At 47.8% G+C, this 21961-nt stretch overlaps 1 protein-coding gene and 1 long non-coding RNA gene across 32 annotated transcripts in view; both read right to left on the bottom strand.

Annotated features, from left to right (window-relative positions):
• Positions 1-21961, bottom strand: part of CDH13 (cadherin 13) — a 1446594-nt gene that overhangs the window by 469719 nt on the left and 954914 nt on the right. For 30 of the 31 annotated variants that reach the window (XR_014804745.1, XR_014804744.1, XM_084957934.1 and 27 more), the window contains 1 exon segment: positions 19726-19878. Coding sequence is in view for 28 of the 31 variants with exons in the window: in XM_084957934.1 (XP_084814060.1) it covers positions 19726-19878 (153 nt within the window). In the remaining 3 variants the exon portion in view is untranslated. 31 annotated transcript variants of the gene reach the window in all.
• LOC146402177 (uncharacterized) lies at positions 652-4922 on the bottom strand. The gene is made up of 2 exons (XR_014805362.1): positions 4791-4922; positions 652-3242 (listed from the first exon to the last, which is right to left on the bottom strand). It is a non-coding gene; the product is annotated as an uncharacterized LOC146402177 (long non-coding RNA).

A 21961-nucleotide genomic window follows, 5' to 3' on the forward strand; every position in this document is an offset into this window, starting at 1 on the left:
ACCTTTATGTAGAATGAAGAAAAAGCATTTAAAAAGGGGATGTTGAATGTCCTCAAACATGAAATAATATTGGTTGAATAAACAGTGTGTCTCAAAAAGGTTCAACTCAAGCAGAACCTTCAGGTGGCAGAGACAAGAGACCAGGAGCTTCACTGCTAGTCCAACCCAGAACCTGGCTAGCACCAGCCTAGCCAAGAAACAAAGACCGCTGTGCAGAGAGATACACCGTCACGTGTTTTCCCTAGGACTTCAACGCCTACAGAACGTTCGCTCTCAGCAAAGAACAGAGCAGCCCATACTTAACGGATCAGCTTACAGGGAAGAAACAAGATCTGTTCCTCGGTCCCTAGGAGGAGATGGAGATCTGCAGGTGGGAATGGACTTGGTGAGCCAGCCGCCAAGGGGAGGAGGCGCAGTGCAATTTCAAGCCAATGCTCGCTGCCATTGGACCTTCTGCTTGTACGACGCTGATCAGAGTTACTTCACCTCTCTAACCCTCATTTCTTCAAAGCACCGCTGGGTAAAGCAGAGATGAACTACCAATATCAAAAGGCACAAATAATGTTTATTGAAGCACTTATGAGATGTCCAGCACGGTGCACTTAGCAGGCAATCTCTCATTTCATCTTGATAAAAACTCTAACAAGTAGGTCTTCTCATTTTTGCCTTTTTATTTTTTATTTTTTCATTTATCATGATTTAAATTGTTTCCATTATAGCTATTTATAGCGTTCTGTCAATTTTCTACTGTACAGCATGGTGACCCAGTTATACATACATGTATACATTTTTTTCTCACATTATCATGCTCCATCATAGTTCCCAGTGCTACACAGCAGGATCTCACTGCTTATCCATTCCAAAAGCAAAGGTTTGCATCTATTAACCCCCAATTCCCACTCCATCCTACTCCCTCCTCCTCCTCCTTGGCAACCACAAGTCTGTCCTCCATGTCCACGATTTTCTTTTCTGTGGAAAAGTTCATTTGTGCCATATGTTAGATTCCAGATATCAGTGATAGCATATGGTATTTGTCTTTCTCTGTCTGACTTACTTCACTTAGTATGAGAGTCTCTAGTTCCATCCATGTTGCTGCAAATGGCATTTTTTCCTTTTTATGGCTGAGTAGTATTCCATTGTGTGTGTATACACACACACACACACACACACACACACACACATACACCACATCTTCTTAATCCAATCATCTGTGGATGGACATTTAGGTTATCTCCATGTCTTGACATTTTTGCTTTTTTACATATGAGGAAACCAAGGCTTACAGATTAAGCTACTTGTCCCACGTTATACAGCTAGTGAAAGGTGAAACTAATATTCATAGACCTGTGTGATGCTAAAGGGAGCACTTTTACCACGACTTCTTCCTTCACCCGTAACTTTCCCATACCATGAAAATCAGCCAGTGGCTGTTTAAATTAAAACTGAAAAATTAAGTTAAAAAGAAGTTCAGTTTCCTAGTTATACTGGCCATGTTTCCAGGGCTCAACAGCCACTGTATTAGACCACCCTACAATGTGGCTACCCTACTGGGCAGCACAGACAGACAGACATTTCTACCACTGCACAAAGTTATGCTGGACCACGCTGGCCTAGTCCTTCTCTGATATGGAAGCTGCCCGACTTTTAGTAGCATGAATGAGTGTGAGGTTTGAGGATGTCAGACGAGCAGCCGCATGGTTCCTCAGCCTGGCTCCAGTAGGACGCGGTTACAAAGGCCAAGTCATGTTGCGAAGAAGCTGAAGACTATGCAGTCAGGGGCTTTCCTTTAAGCAGGAGAACATGAAATCACAACACTGGGGATGGGGCACCCTGTTAGAAGGGGCCACTATGAGTAAAGGCCCTGGAAGTCCAGCTGAGTTGGTTTCACGGTCGCTTGCTTCCACCTCGGGGGCAAAGACAAGTGTGGTCACAGACTCCGGTCACGAGGCCCTCCCCGTGGTGTGGCTTCCTGGGCAGCTCGCCGCTGGGCTGGGAAGATGCTGCTCTTCCTTTCTCTCAGTGGCCACTCTTTCGTCCTCAACATCTACCTCTTTGGGCTGCGATTTCTTGAGACTGTTGCCAGACGTGGACGAGGTGCCCGTGCTGCCCCGGAGCATGTGCCAGGAAACTCCCCTGATCTCCCGCCCTCCCCTCCGCACTGGCTGCTCCCTCCTGGTACACACACCTGGGTTCTCCTCTTCTCTCACTTTTGTGTCCCTCACCATTTTTTTTTTATTTCCCATTATTGACAAAAGTAGGTCAAAATCACATAACATACAGCCGATCATTTTAAAGTGAACAATTCAACGGCATTTAATGCAGTGCCACGTTGTATAACCCCCACTGCAATGTGATCCCCAAACTTTATCATCACCCAGAAGGAAACCCCAACACTCACTAGCTGTCCCCAGTCATCTGCTTTCTGTTTCTACATCTACCTATTCTAGACATTTCCTGTCAATGGAATCACACACCATGGAACCTTTTGGGTCTGGCTTCTTTCACTCAGCATAACGGTTCCAAGGTCTGTTCAGCCTGCACCACGTTCCAGCACTTGGTTCCTTTTTTTTACAGCTGAGTTTATATCCCACTGAGTGGGTGGCCAGCATTTGCTTATTCGTCCATCAGTCCATGGACTCTCTTACCTCTTAGTCTGTTACAACAGGAAGGGGGAGGAGTCTAGTTCCACCACACTCATGGAGAAAGCTGATGCCAAATTGTCTGCAGAATTGTTTTACCAGAACGGCGGACCACACAGCATCTCAGGAAAGCACACTGCCGTTTTTTTCTGGTCTCAGCACTTAAAACTTTTCTCACTCACTCAGTATCCAGAGTGGGATGTCTGCAGTGGTTGACAGCTCTTAAAGGAGAATACTGTTAGGAGGTTTAGTGTTTAAAGGTGTGGAGAACGCTGGCTCTCAGACACAGGTGCTCAACGGCACGCCTTCAGAATGTCTTCACTGTGTCGAAGGTGCACTGTGAATGGTCCAGAAGCAACTGCCGTTTTCAATATTTCCCAAACTTTCAATGTTTTCTAATTTTTCCCAAGGGAGCACACAACTCCCTTTTTGTGTGCGTGTGAGTGTAAGTGCAGGTGTGTGTGTGTTCGGGGCCATCTTTCGGCTCTTCTGTTTTCAAAAACAGTTTGAAAAAGCTCTTCTCTATTATGATCTCAAATCTTCTCAGGTCTATGTAGTCGGGGGCGGTCCACGCACTCGAGAGATTGGAGTGCTTCTGTCAGGCTTAAAACAGGTGCATTTGGAATCACAAGTTCAATATCTTAAATGCATTTACATTCAAATTATTTCTGAATTAATCATGTAAACTATATAAAGTGTCATGAGTTTGAATTGCAATGGTAACAACTCATAACTTATAACAAAATTTTCTTTTGGAAAATATCTTAATCCTTCAGCGCTTCATAGCACACAACTTTCAGAATCCAAAGGCAGAGAATCATTAAAAAAAAAAAAAGGCATCTCTAAGAAATGCACATTCTAGCATATATCCTCAGTATATGTATTAACACTTAAAATATAATCTGTTTAAGTGTACCGTATAGTTGGAAATTGTGTTTCTGAATAATATCTACATAATTTTCAATAAAAATAAACTTGCAGTAAATTATCTAGATCTTAAGGTACCAAAGACAAATGGCCTTTGCTGGAATTAGTTTTCCCTCGGGAGGAAGAAAACGGCATTTGTCTTCCACAATGAGAGAAAAAATTAAAACACCATTCAGAATAAAAAACGAGCATTGGTGAGTTCTAGAACCATATTACTCGGTGCTTCTTTGAATTAAGAGGGGGATCTCTACGCAGGTGGAGCCCCAGAGTGCTAAGATCCCAGCTACCATGGAGTCTGGTTGGTGAGGGAGCACCTGTTGGATAGAAGGTTTACCACGCGGGAGCACACACGTTACCACTTCCAAAGCTCACAGCAACCCTATAGGGGAGTTTTTCCTATTCTCATTTTACAGCAGGGTTTCTCAGCGGTGACACACATGGCATTTGGGGCTGGGGGTCCTTTGTGGTGGGGGCTGCCTGTGCACTGCAGGATGTTTACTGCCATTCCTGGTCTCCACCCACTTGGAGGTGCCAGCAGTACCCTTCCCCCGGTTGTGTTGACCTGAATTGTCTCCTGACATTGCCGACCATCCCCTGAGGGCCAGCGTCACTCCTAACTGATGGTTTACAGGGAGCAAGCCAAGCATTTAAATGACGTGCAACAGAGCCAGTGTCCAGAGCCCGGGCTCTGGATGGGAAAGAAGTGGGTTTGCTACCTGGCTCTGACACCTACTGGTTGTGTGACCTGCTTCCTGATACTTGCCTAAGACTTACAGTTTCTCCAAATGAATAATGTGCAAAAATGGGTTCTCCTTCAAGGTTCCTGAGGGGTCAGAAGCTGTGTTCCTCTCACATCCCCAGCATGCTAGGGCACACTTTTTTTGGATAATGTGTTTAAAATTCAGGACAATCTGAGCCTGACGTAGTTAGTGCGAGGGCCAGCTGGGGCAGGAATCTGGCCTTGGAGCTGATGAGGGCCAGAGCCAGGAGGCTCTCCTTTGAGGGGAAGACGAGCTTCGCGTCAGGGGCAGGCGTGCTGGGACCTGCCCCCTTAGGCTGGGGAACCTATACTCCATCCAGCACCTCTGCCTCTCCCATGGGCCTCAGAGCAGGTTACTATTTGGGGTCCCCCTCATGCTAAGTGAGAGACCCAATGCAGCTATGAGCCTGGGATTGCTCCAAACACAAAACCAAGTGTCCAACTGTTCCCCGATTCTCACTTACTCCGAAGAAAATGATCCTCATAAAGCACCAAGACGACACTTCAAGAAGAGAAATGAGCAAAGTGTGAAAAAGGCTGGGACATTTATGTTCTGGTGGAAAAACACATCAGAGAAACGACAATCTGCCTCCAACCTTAAGAAAGAGAATAACAGGGTGCCACTGAGGGATGGCTGTTACTTCTCCCTGCAGTTATCACCTTATTTGCAGCCAACAAAGTAGGGGTGGGGGTGGGGGGCTTGCTCACACTGCTGGCTCTGCCATCTGTCCCCAGGTTCTAGAGGTGACTGCAGCTGGGACCAAGGGCAAGACTGTATATTACTTACCAGCTGAGTGACCTTGGATGGATTCCTAACCAGTTGAATTTAAATTAAGATTATTCTGGATGATCTGGGTATTATCACAGGGTCCTTTGGAGAGAGAGAGGGAACGGGGACAGAACAATGTGGGTAGGACGCCACTCACCACTGCCAGCTGTGAAGACAGAGGAGGATGCCACGGGCCCAGGGATGGACATGGCCTTGGGAAGCTGGAGAGAGCAAGGAAGCTGATTCTCCCCTAGAGCCTCTGGAGCAAATCAGCCCTTCCTGCTGACACCTTGACGTTAGCCCAGGGAGACCCCTATTTGACTTCTGACCTCAAGAACAATAGGTTACAACTGTGCCTTGTTCTGAGCCACCACGTTTGTGATCAGTTGTGATGGTAGAAAGAGGAAACTAACACAGGTAACCCAACTCACTAAGTCAATGCCGGGGTTAGTGAGGGCAGAGAGAAACCCACCAAGGGCCACTATTGGCACCATCGTGGGGGTGGCTGTACTATTACTCAGAGAGTCAGGGTGTAGCCCAAGGGCAGGGCAGCTCAGGCTGGCCTCCAGCTCCCTGGGTGATGCTCTGAAGGCAAGCTTGCAGCAGGGGTAGGTAAGCTTCATCTTGTAGGTGACATCTGCATAGCCAGTCTCCCTGTGCAAAGCCTTTCCAATCACTACTGCATTTTCTCAGGGAGCTGAGTGCAGAGGAACCAGGCAGCCCCACCTGTGATCTGGGAGTGGGCTTCGCTGTATCTCCATGAAAATGCCTCTGGGAAGCCTGTCCTGTCCGGTGGAGTCAGTTCATCCCTGGGCCTGACAGCATCCCCACACATTTAGCCTTTCCTCAGAAGTCTCCAGAAAAGGGAAATGCACAAGTTCCCTTTTGGGACTGACCGTGGTCTCAAAAACTCTTAAAATCAGGTGGTCAAAGGACTGTGGAGCTGCCAATTCCTAAGGGCTACGAGGGCCCACTGAATCCAGAGGTCAGCAAACTTGTTCTGAGGGGGGCAGGGAATAAACACCCCTGGTCATTAATAGAGCCTCACATCACAGAAAGTAAGGAACACTAAACAGAAGCTAAGGTGACCTCGGTAGAGTTCACACTTAGGCTCTGCATTAAAAACTCAAACTCAAAAGGACGAGGAGATGCATTCCCAGCTGTGAACTGGCAGTGGCTCAGGTCACCTTCCCTGCGCCGTCCCCCAGGTGTTAGCCTTTGACTCAATGGGCATCCCAAGCCAGGAGAGCATCGCCAACTTCAAAAGGGCACAGGGCCCTCCGCCTGACTCCCACTGTCAAACTTCACTAGCCCGCTCTTGAGTCCGCTGATGTCTGACGTGCTAAGAAGCCATTGCATCACTGACGAGGCCTTCTCTCCTGTCTTTCGCTTTATCCCACCTCTGGAGTGTCTGCTCTGGCACAGCGACCAAGGCTCAGTTTGGCCCCAGCCACAGCCGGGGAATGAGCACCTACAAATGACTGAACACAATCAAGTCCTCTTAGCAAGCATGTCGTCGTTCCAAAATGGCACCGAAAAAGATGGACTTTGCTTAAAGGAACCCACTATGCAAATATCTGGACTTTCAGAACAAAGGAAAGTAATATGGAAATGATCTTTTGGTACCTAACATCTTTCTGCAAGAACAAGATAAGCCTTCATAATAAAGATCTTACCACAGATGCCAATCAAAGAAATCAACAGCTAACAGCTCCAGCCAACTCTGTTTAATAAATAATTTTGAGATAGCCCACTGAGAAGCTCCCACAGAAGAAAGGCCTAAAAGCTTGGAATTTTAACAGAGAACACTCTCTGAGCCTAGGGGCGGGCAACACTAACTGGGAAGGACCAGGCCAACACAGAGAGCACTCCCCACCCTCCACGCGGATTTAGAATAAAGAAAGGCTTTCTGATTCACTCTCCTGGGAAGGGAACTTGAAGCTCAACTCTGGCAAGGCAGGGTTTATCCTCCACAGCCTGCTAGGTAGTGGGTTCTCAGTGAATGAATGCAGTTTGAATAATTTCTATTTCATGGCATATTTGAATGTTATTGTTGACTTTCTCAAATTTTATCTTCCTGGAGTGCAAACTGGGTGTTACGCCCCTGCTCAAAATCCTCCTAGGCTTCCTCAGAATGAAATCAAGCTCTTGACCCTACTCTGCAAGGCCTGGTAGGCCCAGGTCTTCTAATTCTTGCTTCTTACTTCATCCAAAGGCACATGCAGTATCTTCACTAGGACTTTAGATTCCCTGCCCACGTCTTTGGGGGTGAAGAGGACTTCGATCTGATCTGGGCCACTCTGGCTTCAGAGACTCAGAGACAGGACCACCCCCTCCTACCGCCCTCCACTGGCAACCAGAGAGGTCTGTGCAAAATCCAAATCTGCCCATTAGATAGTTAGGTAACATCTGCTGTCTAAGCGCATTCCTTAGCACTCAGTCAAGTGCAAGTCAAGTTCCGTTCCTGCTTCCCTCAGGAGCCTCACTCCCTCCCGCTGCTCCAGAGGCATCTTAAACTCTCTGTTCCCTCTCGCTGGAACTCTCCTCCTGCCCTGCCCTCTCCTGGCACCTGGCTAACTGTCCCTCATTCTTCAGCGCTTGCTTTGATCACCATCCCTTGGAAGGTTGCTCCAGGCCTTGCCCTTGTCCCCTGGTGGCGTAGGTGTCTCGTTTCAAGTCATCATCTCCAACTAGACCATGAGCTTTACAAGGACAGGGACAGTATCCCTTGGGGTTGTGCCCTAGAAATGAACAGATCTCTTGTCTGTTCAAACGCAACGACTCTGTTGTTCCCTTGAAAGAAAAATAAAAAGGTGCATTCTAATAAAAAAAAAAAAAAAAAAAAAAGCCCGAGGACTACCTGAGGGAACAAGCCAGGGCACATGAGCAGACCCTCCGAGAGGCCAGCCCCATGCTGGTACCTGCGGGGCAGGAGGTGTAGGGTCTGTCCTGGGCTTTGCAGGATGTTGAACAACATCTTTCACCTCAACCTATTAGGTGCCAGTAGCACCAAGTTGGAACAGCAAAAAAATGTCCCTAGACTTTGCCACTTGTCCCCAGGGGGGCAGAGTCACCTTGGATGAGAACCTCTGATGTCAAGGATCCCCGAGAGGGAAGGACAGCATTCCTGCCCTCAGACCTTCCAGCTGGCTTTTCCCTAAATGTCATCTCCCCGTGAGGCCTGCCTGGACCATGCAGCTGCTTCTATTGCTCCCTGTATCTTCAATCTGCTCCATTTTTATTCCCAGCATGGGTAACCACCTGGCATGTTACACACTCGCTCATGTCTATTTATTGGCAGGGTTTCATGAAGCGGAAACTTGCTGGTGGTTTGCTGCTCTATCCCCAAGTCCCTTGAAGCAATGGCTGGCCTGAGTTAGGCGTCCCCTTGACTTGTGCGGAGTCCATCCACCTTGTAGTTGCTCCGAATTATGCCTGGCGAGCTGCTGGGTGCATGCTGGCTTTGGTGTGTGCACACCCTTTGGACAGCCCCAAGTTGGCTTTCCAGAAGTGCTGACCGTTTTCCTACACTTTTTTTGGCTGGAAGAGAAGGCTTAGTTGGTCGAAGAGTGGGCTCCTCTACACTCTCCTTTTTATGCTAGGATGTGCTCACAGTCTCCCCATGTGAAATCGGGAATGGAAGCCATCTGCTCCAATTCCACATTAGGCAGGGGGCTGGCCAGGATTGAGGTGGGAAACCTGGGGGCTGGCAGCTCCCCAGCCTCTGTGACGATGTAGGTCACATTTACACTTAACCCCCACCACAGGACTCTGGGTTCCTGCCTGCTCAGGGGGAACCTAGGCCCCATTCCACCATTCCAGGTATTTCTTGGGAAACCCAAAGCTGACTTCACTGATCAGTGCCAGCTTCTTCCTCCCTCGTCTGGGTCCCTCGTGGGAGCTTCACCATGGCGACCCTCATTCCCAACCCTTCCCCAACCAAGGTGGGCAGGGGGATGGCTCGCTTTACAATAGTGTCATTTTTTGTCACTTGCCCTCAGAGCCATAGCGCTTGAACCTGGAATCTTGTCCAGTCTTTTGCCATTGGTTTAATTAACTTTCAGGTCTCACCTCCAATTTTGCACAGTATCTCATTAGAAAAAAATAAATTCTATCATTTTCTGCCCTCTGACTCCAAAGTATCAAACCCATTTTAAGAGGCCAGAGGAGGAGGATGGCCTATTTTTTTTTTTTTTATCTTTTCTTCTGTTCTTTTTCCTCCTAGTCCCTGCCCCCTACAAAATCCTCCTTCCCTCCCCTGCTCATTTTTTACAAAATGAAAAAAAAAAATACAAACTTGTATGCCTTCTGATAATGCAAACAGATGGACAGTGGGTGGTGGTCGGTATAACGGGTATCTTATCTGTGTTTGCAGGATCCAGTCCCAGAGGGGCAGCCACAGTGCCTGCTGTGGAGGGACCACAAAGCAGCAGCAACAGTCTTTTCAGTACTGAGAGTGAAAGCCGCTGGTCAATTATTGAACTTGTTCTTGAAAATTTAGCAGGTTACATAAAATGGGTCTAAAGACTCTTGCGGTCCTGATATTTTGTGGTTCTTCAGCATCTTGCGGGGGGGGGGGCAGGGGGGTGTTGGGAATCACCAAGTAACTTGAAAAGCGGCTAGAATGAAACAGATTTGGTTGTAGTGAGAGAACTAAAGCAAAGAAATAAGAAGATTGATCATCATCACTCCTGCCATGAAAATGTCTGGTAGGTCCAGGCTGCAGGCCCGGTGCCGGGGACGCAAGGCCCAGCATGGGGAGGAACGTGGGGTTCTGCCACCCCACAAGATTCAAGCTGAACCTCTTCAGAGGAGTCTGTGCTAATGAAGTTTAGAAACTATGCTTCCATTACCCTGAGTGGGGAAGCAGCTTTGCTTAGTGGACCAAAGAAATAATCAGTCAGGAGCAACTCCATGGTCTAATCCAGGTATGTGGCTGCCGAGGTGATGCCTCAGTTTCAACAGGTGCACCTGGCAGATAAGGCCAGGTTGCAAAATGAAGTGCTTGGAAACTTGCAGAGCTTGAGGCAAGAGTCAGATGGAGACGTTTGGAAGGTACTAGCCTGGGGGGAGGCTGCCACCAAATCCCAAATTATTTTTTTCTAAAGTGAGTCAGAAGACAATCTGTTTATTTATTTATCAAATTGTGTTTCTTGGCATTTCAATTTTTAAAGGGCTTGTGTCAAGAGACATCAGAAGGTAGTCTGTTTCAAATAGTCACTCGGACGGAAGCAGCTGATTGAGAGGAGATAAAATCTTTGATTCGCTGCCATTGTGTGTTAGAAAGTCCTACCTGCACATCTCATTTGATATTCATAACACACCCACCCAGGTGTGTCATTAACCCTGATCCTAGGTAAATTGGATCCTTGAATAAACTGGGTTATCAATACGTTCTATTAACTCGTGGTTCTCAAACCTGGCTTCACAGTGGAAACACCTGGAGAGTTTTATAAATGTACGATGTTTGGTCCCACTCCAACGCGTGCTGATTTAATTGGTTTGGAGCTCAGCTTGAGCATCAGGGGTTTGAAAAGCTCCCCAGGTGATTTTTTTTTAAGTGCAGCCAGGTTTGAGAACCACAAATAACTTACCCAAGGTTACAGATCTAAGATGGCGCAAAGCCAGTTCTGCTGAGCCCATGGCCAGCTTCTTCCAGTCAGGAATGATCTTTGCCTAGATAGGCTTAAAGCTTCTGAAGACACTTTCATCTCTGGCCTAAAAGGTTGATTTCTGAGAAGTAAGCAAACACTCAGTACCACAGTATTTAACAGTCATCCAAAGTCTTATCAGGAGAGCACAAAGAAGCCTGGGAAAAATGTGCCTGGATCTCAGGAGCCATTAACGAAATCAAAAAGACAAAGGCAGTTTTGAAGGGTATGGATGGATTGAGAGGGTTTTCAAGTGCTGGACCAGGGCACCTGGAGAAATAAGTACCTTTCAGGCTCAAACCTATGACCCCCCCACAGGACTGTGATGGAATCTGTTCAGAGGCCACTGTCACTGAGGCAAGCTCATGAATCAAGCCAGCTGCCCTGATGTTCACACCTACTATATGCAGACCTGGGCTTCTTAAATGTCTGAACCACCCAGAGGGCTTCTTAGGTCTGAGATGGGGCCTGAGAATTTGCATTTCTAACAAGTTCCCAGATGCTGCTGCTGGTCTAGGGGGGTCACGCTTTGAAGACCGCTCATTTAGACGATTCACTTCTACAGAGCAACACACGGAGCTGCTGACATTCAGCCATTTAGCTGCCAGCTGGATGCCTAGCAACTGCTTTCACCTCCACCTCCCCTGCAGGGAGCTTCAGCTGCAGAACAGGTACAGAAAGTGATGGCTCCCAGTTCTGAACACTTGGGCAGTGACTCTGCAGAGCCCGACTCTCACACTCCACTTCCCAACCACAAGGGCCCTAGGAGATGATCCTGCAATCGCACTCGCATGCGAGGGAAGGGAAAACAGGTTTGAGAAGACGTCTTGCCAGAGAGATGTAGCATTAGGACAAACCATGAAATGGCTGATATTCACCCCCCCTTTTATTTAACTATAAAAATGGCTATTTCATATGGTTCTTTGGATACCAGAGTCAAGATTCTAACTGCCATAGGTCTGATTCCAAAGCCTGAGCTTTTTTTTTTTTTTTTTTTTTTTTTGTCTTTTTGGCATTTGTTGGGCCGCTCCCGCGGCATATGGAGGTTCCCAGGCTAGGGGTCTAATCGGAGCTGTAGCCACCAGCCTATGCCAGGGCCACAGCAACACAGGATCCAAGCCACGTCTGCAACTTATACCACAGCTCACGGCAATGCCAGATCATTAACCCACTGAGCAAGGGCAGGGATCGAACCTGCAACCTCATGGTTCCTAGTCGGATTCGTTAACCACTGTGCCACGACGGGAAATCCCAAAGCCTGAGCTTTTAACTCAAGTTCTCTCTCTCCTCCCAATTAGGACTCTTTCCTAGGCCATGTGTCTCACTGGCCGATAGGACCATAATCTTGACAGGGGTTAAGATCACAAGGCTGAAGCCACATTCTCCAAGCGAGAACTGGTCACCTGCCCTAGGAAACCATGCCTATCACTGCCTGCCTCTCGCCTGGAATAAAACTGTCCTGGTGGCGTGGCTAACCCTGCAGGTGACAGCCCCACCCCAGGCCCCTTGCTAGCTCCGCTGGAGTCCTTCACATGATAGTGGTTCTCCCCTCACACATCCCAGCAGGAGACTTGGCCACAGAAATACAAGGCATGGGTGGTGGCTCTGCTTTGGGGATCGGAGCTTCCAGAAAGCATGGGATCAGAGGCGCCCAGCATTTCTGGGCAGCCAGGGCAGAGCTGCTAACACCCGGTTCTGAGCACTGTAGGAGCAGGAAGAGGTGGCAGCAATGATGACACATCTAGAGGAGTGATTCTCAGTTGGGGGTAATGTTCCCCCCTTGGGACAAAAGGCAGTATCTGGAGACATCTTTGATTGTCCAAACTGAGTTCAGGGGATACTACAGGCATCTCATGCTTAGAGGCCAACTACACATTAGATGCCAACTAAGCACTTCTAAACACCCTGCGAGGCACCAGCCAGGCCCCCACAAGAAAGCATTCCTCAGCCCCAAATGTCAACAGCACTGAGGATGAGAACCCGTGCATTGGAATAGTATCATGTAGAGCTGGTTATTTCCTGTAGCATTACTGTCTCTGGTCATTTTGCATGTGAACAGGGTGGGTGGGCCCTTTAGTCAGTTCCATAAACTGCCTATACCTTTAACAAAGCCCTTTCCTTGTGCAGCAGTTGGAGGGGATTTTGTGGACTACCACCCAGAAGACTGGGGGAAATGAGACTAAGGGATGAGGGAACGAGGAGCTTGTCCCCACACCTGCAGCTGGGGAGCACTGCACGTGTAGACATTAGGCAGGGCAGCACAAAGTCTGCATCATCCAGGAAGAACATGGCCATGGAAATCAACAGGCAACTCTAGCCCGGGTAAACCTACATCTCCCAGTTGCCTTAACGATCACGAACGCTATGATGCGCATATTCCCCGGGGCAGCAGCATGGTTCGCCTTCATGCAATTTCTGCCAAACTGTCTCGGAGCAACATATGGCTTAGAACCGGGGTGGAGACTCACGAGCAGAAGCAAACACAGCATCAGGGACCACTCTGTCTGTTAGGTGTGGTCCAATTTCACAGTGATACTCTCAACCATGCAGTCAAAACTTATCCAAGAAACTGGCTCGAGGGAGAGCACATTATCGCCGAGGAAATGTGCGCAAATGTTCAGGAGACATGAAACCCTGCCCAGGTGCTGAAGACAGGAACACAGGTGCTTCCAGTTGCCAGTTCCGTAACTGAGAATGCAAACTGTATGTCATTTAATCTCTGCAGAGCTCATCGAGATCACGGTGTAGGTATTTAGCACACGGCACATTGTGCATGTTCAATAAATGTGAACACCGACATTAAACAATCATATATATCCTGGAACCACGGTGGCCCTCAGCTAAGATCAGTAAGGACAAGATAAGAAACAGATTTCAGGAGTTCCCCTTGGGGCACAACAGTAATGAACCTGAGTGGTATCCATGAGGACACGGGTTCGATCCCTGGCCTCCCTCAGTGGGTGAAGGATGCAGGGTTGCTGTGAGCTGTGGTGCAGGTTGCAGATGCGGCTTGGATCCTGCGTTGCTGTGGCTGTGGGGTAGGCTGGCAGCTGCAGCTCTGATTCAACCCCTAGACCGGGAACTTCCATATGCTGCAGGTATGGCCCGTAAACAAACAAACAAAACATTTCACAGGTTTGTGTGTGCAGAACTCCAGAGAGTTCCCAGGAACTGAACAGGTGCTCAGGAGATGTAGTTCTCTCTCTTCCCAAACACTCCCCTTTCGCCCGCCCAGCTCTGACATCGCCAGTTCTCGGTGCATCTCCCACTGTGGACAACAGAGCAGGGAGAAGGTCTCCCGCCCCGGACCCCCGCCTACCACCAAGGTCCTGTCCCGTTTTGCCTCTCACCCTGGCTGGGCCCCAGCCCAAGCCTCCACTGCCTAACAGACGCTGTCTCCCCTTCCCCTGCTGTCCTCCCATATTGACAAATCTGCAGCCAGCAGGTTAGAGTCACAGTGTGAGGGAATCATTACCACCTGCTAATATTTTTATAGAATTTCATAAACTTGGTCATTCATGAATCATTTACGGTACTTTATTCCAATGAAGAGTTCACAAATCACTCAAATGCTGGCAAAATGCATAATAATGAGTAATATTTCAGGAGGCTTTGCATTAATGTGTCAGCTTCCAATACTGCAAGAGCTAAATTATTTTGCCACATGCCACTTCGGGTCAGAAGCATGGGAAGCCCTTTTGGGGGCTGCGATAGGGAGAGTGGGCAGGTGGCAGAGGGTCTTGGAAAAAGACAGTATTTAAGAAGGAATGGATCATCCAGCAAGTCATATCTGCTTCCAAGAAGCGGAGTTCCTGAGAAAGGGGCCCAGGAATTTGCGGACTAGACCTCAGCGTCTAGTTGGAGGTAAAAATAGGAGAAAGTGTTTCTTGGTAACTGAAAATGCAGGGCTTTCGAGGTGGAAAGAAACAGAGAGGGACCCCAGATTCTGTTCAGAGCAGCTGGGAGACCTTGAAAAAGTTATTTAACAGTTATTTGCTTGTCTGTAAAATGGTGTTAAGGCCTCCTTAAGCTTCTTGTGTGAAATGGATTAAGAAAATGCATATGAACCGTTTAGCACAGCATCAGCAGAGTCGAGCTCAATACACAACAGCTTTAATGATGATACACACTCAGGCGCCCGAGGACAAATGGACCCCAGATTATTTCTTATCACGCACATCGCTGAGGCTGAGTTCGTGATGCTTTTTGTTGGATTTGGGAAATGTGAGCACCAGAGCAGGGACCCGCTTGTGAAGAGCATTTACCTTTAAAATAAACAACGAGGCCCACTCTGGAGTGATTATAATGGCAATCCACGGACCCACGTGCTTTCTGCTTTTTAAACTTGCAAGAGGGGACACTGCGATGTGGGGACTGGAGACCTAGGATTCTGCTCTTTGAAGAAGTGGGTTTGCTGACCACAGAGCCCACCGGAGATGGGATGGCTCTAACTGGGTTACTCAGCTAGTGAATTACTGCCAATAGCTGCTTGAAATGAACCCGAACTGCCACATTCTTGTGTCCGAAGACTATTAAGAGGAACCCAGTTCTTACTGAATACAAACAGGAAAACCAAACACAGGGGAAGAGAAAGGAACCATCCTCAGCCAGGACACGAAGAAAACAGGGCAAAACTGGACTGACGAGGCAGGGGGGCAGGCCCGGCATGAGCAGCCAGGCCTTTGTGAGGCGGGTGAAGTGGCTCAGGCCGCAGTTCCACCACGGAGCCCTGCTCCTCCTTCCAGCCACCGTGTGGCCACAGAGCCCCAGCAGCCTCTCCACTGGGCGCGTGTGGCCCTGAGCCAGGGGTGGGCCCAGCACCACTTCTGGCCTATCGCCTGTTCAGGAATGTAAATCTATTTTGTTTTGTAAAGAAAGCATAGGCATTAAAGGCAAGGGTGTGAGGGCTGAGCCACTGGCGTGTCTTGTTTCCTAGCACCCCACAGGTCCTCAGTCAAAGATACACAGAATGAATGAACTGATCAGTCAACTGATATGCTCTGGGCCGCATGACAGAACAACGAAATAAACTCGAGATTGTTCAAGAGAAGTGCGGAGGATGCTGGAGATGGGCAGGCCGGGCCTCGGCTCAGAGTCCTTGGCGTTTGCACGAACCCCCTTCGTCCTTCCCATCACTCATCTCTCACCGGTCAGACACACAGCGCTCGCCTTGTTTCCAGCACTGTTCTAAATGCTTGATAGGTAGGCACAGCCTTAATCCCTTAAATCCTAGAAGATCAGCGTGACTGTTTTTCCCATTTCACAGATTAAAAAAACCAAGGCAGATATCCTGCCAAGTTCCCAGGGCTAGTCCATGATTTTAATCCAGCCAGCACGACTACCTACAAAATTATGGTTGTAACAGCTACACATACTACACAGCTTCACTTTAAGGAAGAGGATGGGAAGCTCTAGGCTAAGACCAGGCTCGATTTTACGAGCTGTTCAGCAATTACTCGTTAGCAAACCTAGTAATCTCATCTTTTACAATCAGGAAAGGTGCTAGTACTATCCCCATTTTGTGGCTGAGAACAAGATCAGAGAGGTTAAGTGGGTTGTCCAAGATCACAAAGCTCAGTCAGGAGCAAGGCTGAGACATGAACCATTTTCTGACCCAAGATCCATTGATCTTAATCACTATTATCACTTAAAGAAAAATAAAATTATCTAAAAAAATGAGTGGAGTTTTCCTTCACCCCTGGCCCCTGATGCCTTTGTGAGCATTAGAAATTAGAAAGAGGCCACCTTCCCCCGGTGGACACAGCCCTGAACGGAGGTGCAGTTTTCGATGGGTAAACCAGGGGCGAGGTCAGGCCTTTCTCACGGCTCAGCCGTCCCCTAGCGCAGTAAAGTCGCTGCACAGTCACACGTGGCAGCCCTTTGTTCGGCGTGGGGAGGCCAGAGGGAAGGGGCCCGTCACGATTCGAAAACCTCCCTGGAAAAGTCTGTCCCCAGCGTCTTTGGCAACATCAAAACCAAGCCACCTGACAGACCATGGGCCTTGTCCTCATTCCCCCATAGGTCTGTGAATGCTGGTGTTTGAGCTCTTTTCCACCCGCTGCCACTGCCACGAGACATCTTCCTCTCAGTGTCCCTGGAGATCAAGGTCACTGCCTGCTAACGAGCATGCTCGCCAAGAGGCTGGCCCTGGTTTATGGAGTCCAGAAGACTCCCCAAAGGGCAACTTTAATTTGTAAGCCACTTTTGGATCCCACAGACTTTATCAGACAGGATCACTGAGCCAAGCCTGCATCCAAACCCTTGCTTGGCCCTTAAAATAGCTCCTACAGCGTCACCTCCAAAAGGCATCTCTTAGCCTCTCCTTTACCAGTTCTTGTTCCTGTCAACCAGCCTTTTCCAGTTTCTCTGATTCAGGCTAGTCCCATTTCCAGCCTACGGAACGCTCCTAAGAAGACTTCGGCTCCTTTATTCTTGATCTCGTACCCCTTCAACCTCCCAAGGAATCCCAGAGCTCAGCTTCCTCCAGGACCTTCTCTCTAACACTTAAAAGAGGGGCAGCAAATGCTATGATGTTTGCTTCCTGTCAGAACAGAAGGAAAAACCATGAGTCTGGGGTAAATGTCAACTTTCTCATGGTTGAAAGTAAGAAACATGTTAAAAACTTGGGGAACCTAGCTAAAAAAATTAAATCATTTTTCAGGAAAAAATGATTAAGGGCAGCTCTGATTTTTCGAATACCTGCTAGGTTCTGGGCATTGTGCTATGCATTTGCAAAAATAATTTTATTTCATTTTCCACAATTCTTAGAGATGCTGGTACCATCCCTGCTTTGTGGACAAGAATCACAAGATTCTCAGAGAGGGTAAATGGGTGGCCCAAGATAAAAAACAAAGCAAACAAAACAGCACAGTAAACAGCAGTGCTGAGACTCAAATGGCAATTTGCTAACCACAGAGCTCTGAATTGCTATGCTATGAGGTTATGAACTATAGCTTATCTGTAGTTCCTGTGTCTGCAAATCAATGGCTAGTCCCCATGACAGGCAGGGAATGAGTTCATCTACCCAAGGTCTGCAGCCGGCTTTTTCCGCAGCAGGTGGACACTGACTTCTCCCAGGTCACCTCTGGTTACCGTCAAGTCCAGCTGAATCCGAGGATTTCCGAGGGCGCCAACATTCAATTTCTATGACAACCTGTTCGCCCTCCGCCAGGTGTACCCTGAGGACGCACTGGTCACCCTTTGGCACTCTTTGACAGATGGGACCCCCTGCAGATGTTCAGAGCATCTGCCTTTTAGCGAATGCTCTGAGAGGGAAGTCCCCCCAGGACCCGGGATCCTTGAACGCCCAGCATGAGGCTGGACGGGGATGCCACCTGCTTTCATCACGCCACTTCCCTGTTTTTGTCCAGCATCCAAATGCCTCTAACACCCTCATCTATCTTCTCATTGGAAACTCACAGCAATCCAGTCGGCAGGTAGGCCACTGCTGGCTTGGCCACACATGCAGCACGCATAAGTGCCCCCGCCAGGGATCGAACCCGAGCCACAGCAGTGACAATACCAAATCCCTAACTGCTAGGCCGTCAGGGAGCTCCTCTATCTTCATTTTTATGTTTGGGATCCTGAAGACCAGTGCTTACATGGTCTCCCCAAGGTCAGCATCTCATGGCAACAGAGGAGGCTAGACCCGGGGCACTCATTTCCCCCAGAGCACTTGGCAATGTCCCTCCACCCCCTTTGCAGAAAACGAAGAGCACAGGCTTATTCTTTTTTTTTTAGGAAGCAGGAGGTAACATAGTTAAAGTGGGATTGGGATGCTCTTACGTGGTGTTTTGACCGAGAAAACCAGAGATGCCAAATCTGGTCCTAGAAAGTGGCTACCTCCCCAGACCTCAACCCAGGGAAATGCATGCGAGACGGGCAATGGTGATGGAAAGGCAACTCTGCTGGCCGGGCTGTGCCCCCCAGGGCCTGAAGCCTGCAAAGGGCTTTTCGTGAAAGTGGTCAGGAGTTCTGCCCCATCCCTTACAAATGAGCTCACTACCCTCAGGAGCTTGGGTTCTTAACAGAGGCTATGAGGACAGACTCTCCGGGGTGTGGCCCAGAGGGGACAGAACTGACCTGGAGCCTGTCTGAGATTTAGTGCTCACCCCTGTCTCTGTGTGCAACGGTGCTGGTCTCTGAATCTGGAATGGGTGTCAACTTCTGAAACTACAATATTTTACAAATATCCTGTCATTTCCCCATAAACAAGTAATGTGCAGACATTGCAGAAAAATCAGAAAATAAAAACAAAGAAAAAAAAATCATTAACACCAAACGCAGCCACTAACACTTTGATTTTTCTTCCATCACAGTTCTTTGCAAACACATAACCATCACGATATGTGTAAATACTCCATCTGTAATGAGGATACCATATGTGTTGGTGTGTCTGTTTCCATTCAGTATCTTGAAAATCTCCCATAGAACCAGAACTTGTTCAAAAATATTTTAAATGGTTGTAGAAAACTTCCTTGCAAAATCGTGCCATATTTTAACCATTATATGCTGCTGAATATTTAGCAACTGTTTCCATTTTAAGGATCATGTCCTGCTATAACACCACTGCACAAAAATTGAACTAAATTCCTCTTTCCCTAGGATGGATTTCTAAAAGTAGAACGATCAAGTCCAAGGGTTTGTACTTTTTGCAGCTCTGCATTATCAAGGTAGTTTCTGGAAAGTTAACGTTAATGCAAGATTTCTGACCTCCTCCGAGATGCCCAGAGGGTCCCCCTTCTTGGTTTTCAGTGCCCAAAGTCTCACGCACTGGGGTGGGGGGGTGGGGGTCCAGTGACAAGATAGGGGCCCCTACTGCTGCTCTGTCAGGGTTCAATGCCACTCGGCTCCCACAGAGACACGCTTAAGGCCGCACTGCCCGTGGTTTGATGAAGCCCAGAAATAACAGCTCGGTGGGAGGAAAGCCATCTCTGAAAGCCCCATCTCTGTGGGCAGGGTGGGCACCGGGGTACTTACTTGATACGCGGCGATCATTTCTCTGTCCAAGCTCCGTGTCACGGAGACGCTACCCGTGTTCTCATTGATTCTGAAAATTCCTTTTGGCTCTTGATCCACTCCCTTGCCGGTGAGCCGGAACTTGGACCCTTCCGGTCTGTCACTATCAACCACCTGGTCAGAGAAACAGAGCGACACTTAAGATCTTGGCTGGAAAACACAGAGAGAGCATAGTATAAACACACCTCAGTGACCAACCCACTAATTGCAGGTGCCAATACATAGATGCTCGGTGAACTTGACTAAAGCAGCATCACCAAAAATAGCATCGTTGTTCAACACCTTTCTGCCTACATGCAAATCTCTGTGGCTTTCAGGTGGGGAAGCTTACCAGCACTGGGGTGACATACAGTGACAGACCTAGGAGGGAGGTCACTTCATGAAGTTCAAGGTTGGACATTTATGTTATTTTTAACTCCCAGGAAACAGACTTTTTTTCTGCAAGCAAGATCAAAGAGGCAATGGAAAACCTTTGACACTTCTCTACTGGGCAGGCATTCATCAAGATTCGAGGTCTTTGTATGAATCCAAATGTCAGCAGTGGCACTTGCCCCACTGCTTGTACCAGGTACACGGTGCTGAGGATGCACTTTACACACATTAAAAAAAAAAAACTCAGACAACAATGTGGGGGTGGGGGGAGGGAACATTATTATCTGCACTTAATGAATGAAATCACTGAGCCTCAGAGAGATGAAGCAAGCTTTCCATGGTCACAGTTGTTAAAGAGATGAAGATGGCATTCAGAATCCACCTTTTGTCTCTCTAGAGACACGGCTACCCAACACTTTCATTTCTGAATTTACGTTAAGGTAATTCCCTATAGGTAGTCAGCCTTGATTTGACATTTGAAGAATACATTCAAAAGGCAAAGCTACAGGAAGGCACTTCCAGGTAGACGGAACAGCACAGACAGGCAGCAGGCAGGTGAGAGAGACAAGGAAATTCCAGAATGGCTGGAGTAGAGATGAGGTTAAGAGGTAATTAGATGTCACATTTTATTTTGTTTTTATGTCATTTGAAAGTGTCCAACTAATGAAAAAAATTATTATTTGCATAGGTTAGTTCTAGAGTTTAACCAAGTATTCACGTATATTTAAGAACACTTTCTCATTGATACCTGCAAACATTCATTTGATTATAACAATAAAAAAGTCACAAACACAACAGACATTCAGAAACAGATGAAAGAAAGCTGATATTGATCTGGCCGCAATCAGTTTATAAGTAGACAGGCACCTATTGGAATACAGTCAACTGGGCCTGGAGGATTAGGCGGCCAGGATAAAAATACCTTCTAGTGGAATCAGAAAGTGGGTGGGGGTAGGGGTGGGGGAGGAGCATTTCTGAGGCCACCATGCCTGCAATTCTGATGCAGGCCACCAAGTGGCAGTGGCGCCTAAGGCAGCATGATCTTCCTGCCAAGATTTCCTCTGCCAGGACCAGTGAGTGGAAAAAGATCATGACACAATTCCATATGGCAGTATAGTTTTCCCTGATTTAAAATATTCTTTATTAAAATACACTGAGAATTTTGATGAAACACCAATTACCTCTGTTTGCATTTTTTAAATTAGGAGAAAATACCATCCTGAAGCAAGACTAAAAATAAGATATGTGACACCTTCTGATGAAAAGAATTTTTAGTCACTGCTTGACTTGATTTAATCCAACTGACATTATCCCCACAGCTTGGAAGCTCCACGAGGTCAACAGTCTCAGCATGTCAGACTCGCCCCTGGATCCCAGTGCCTGGCAAAGTGCCTGGCGTACAGCAGGGACCGAGGCCAATATCTGTTTAACGAGGAGTTCCACTGTCTAGACAAACATGTGTCCCAATCCTAGCTTGGCCAGCGATCCGCCCTGTGACCTTGAACACGATTCTTTGCCTCTCCGGCTCTCGATTTCCTCATCGATAATAAAAGGATAATGACATTTATTTCCCAGAGCTGTTGAGAATGTGATGAGATCCTGTGTGCCAAGGAGACTTCCTGGCAGGCGGAAGGGGCTCAGTAAATCAGAGCTGATGGTTACAGTACCAAGGTAAGAGTAATAATCACAACAGCATCAGGACGTTGTTGGTAATGGCCAAGCCTGACACCTCTAGGCAGCAAAAAACATCTTAGCCATAATATTAAAAAACCCCTTTCTGGAGTTCCCATTGTGGTGCAGCAGAAATGAACCTGACTAGGAACCA

Source organism: Sus scrofa, chromosome 6 (assembly GCF_054392235.1).
Source record: "Sus scrofa isolate SSC_HxYL_T2T_F1_AM1 chromosome 6, Sscrofa_HxYL_maternal_Yorkshire_Landrace_v2.0, whole genome shotgun sequence".
Classification (NCBI taxonomy): Eukaryota; Metazoa; Chordata; class Mammalia; order Artiodactyla; family Suidae; genus Sus; species Sus scrofa.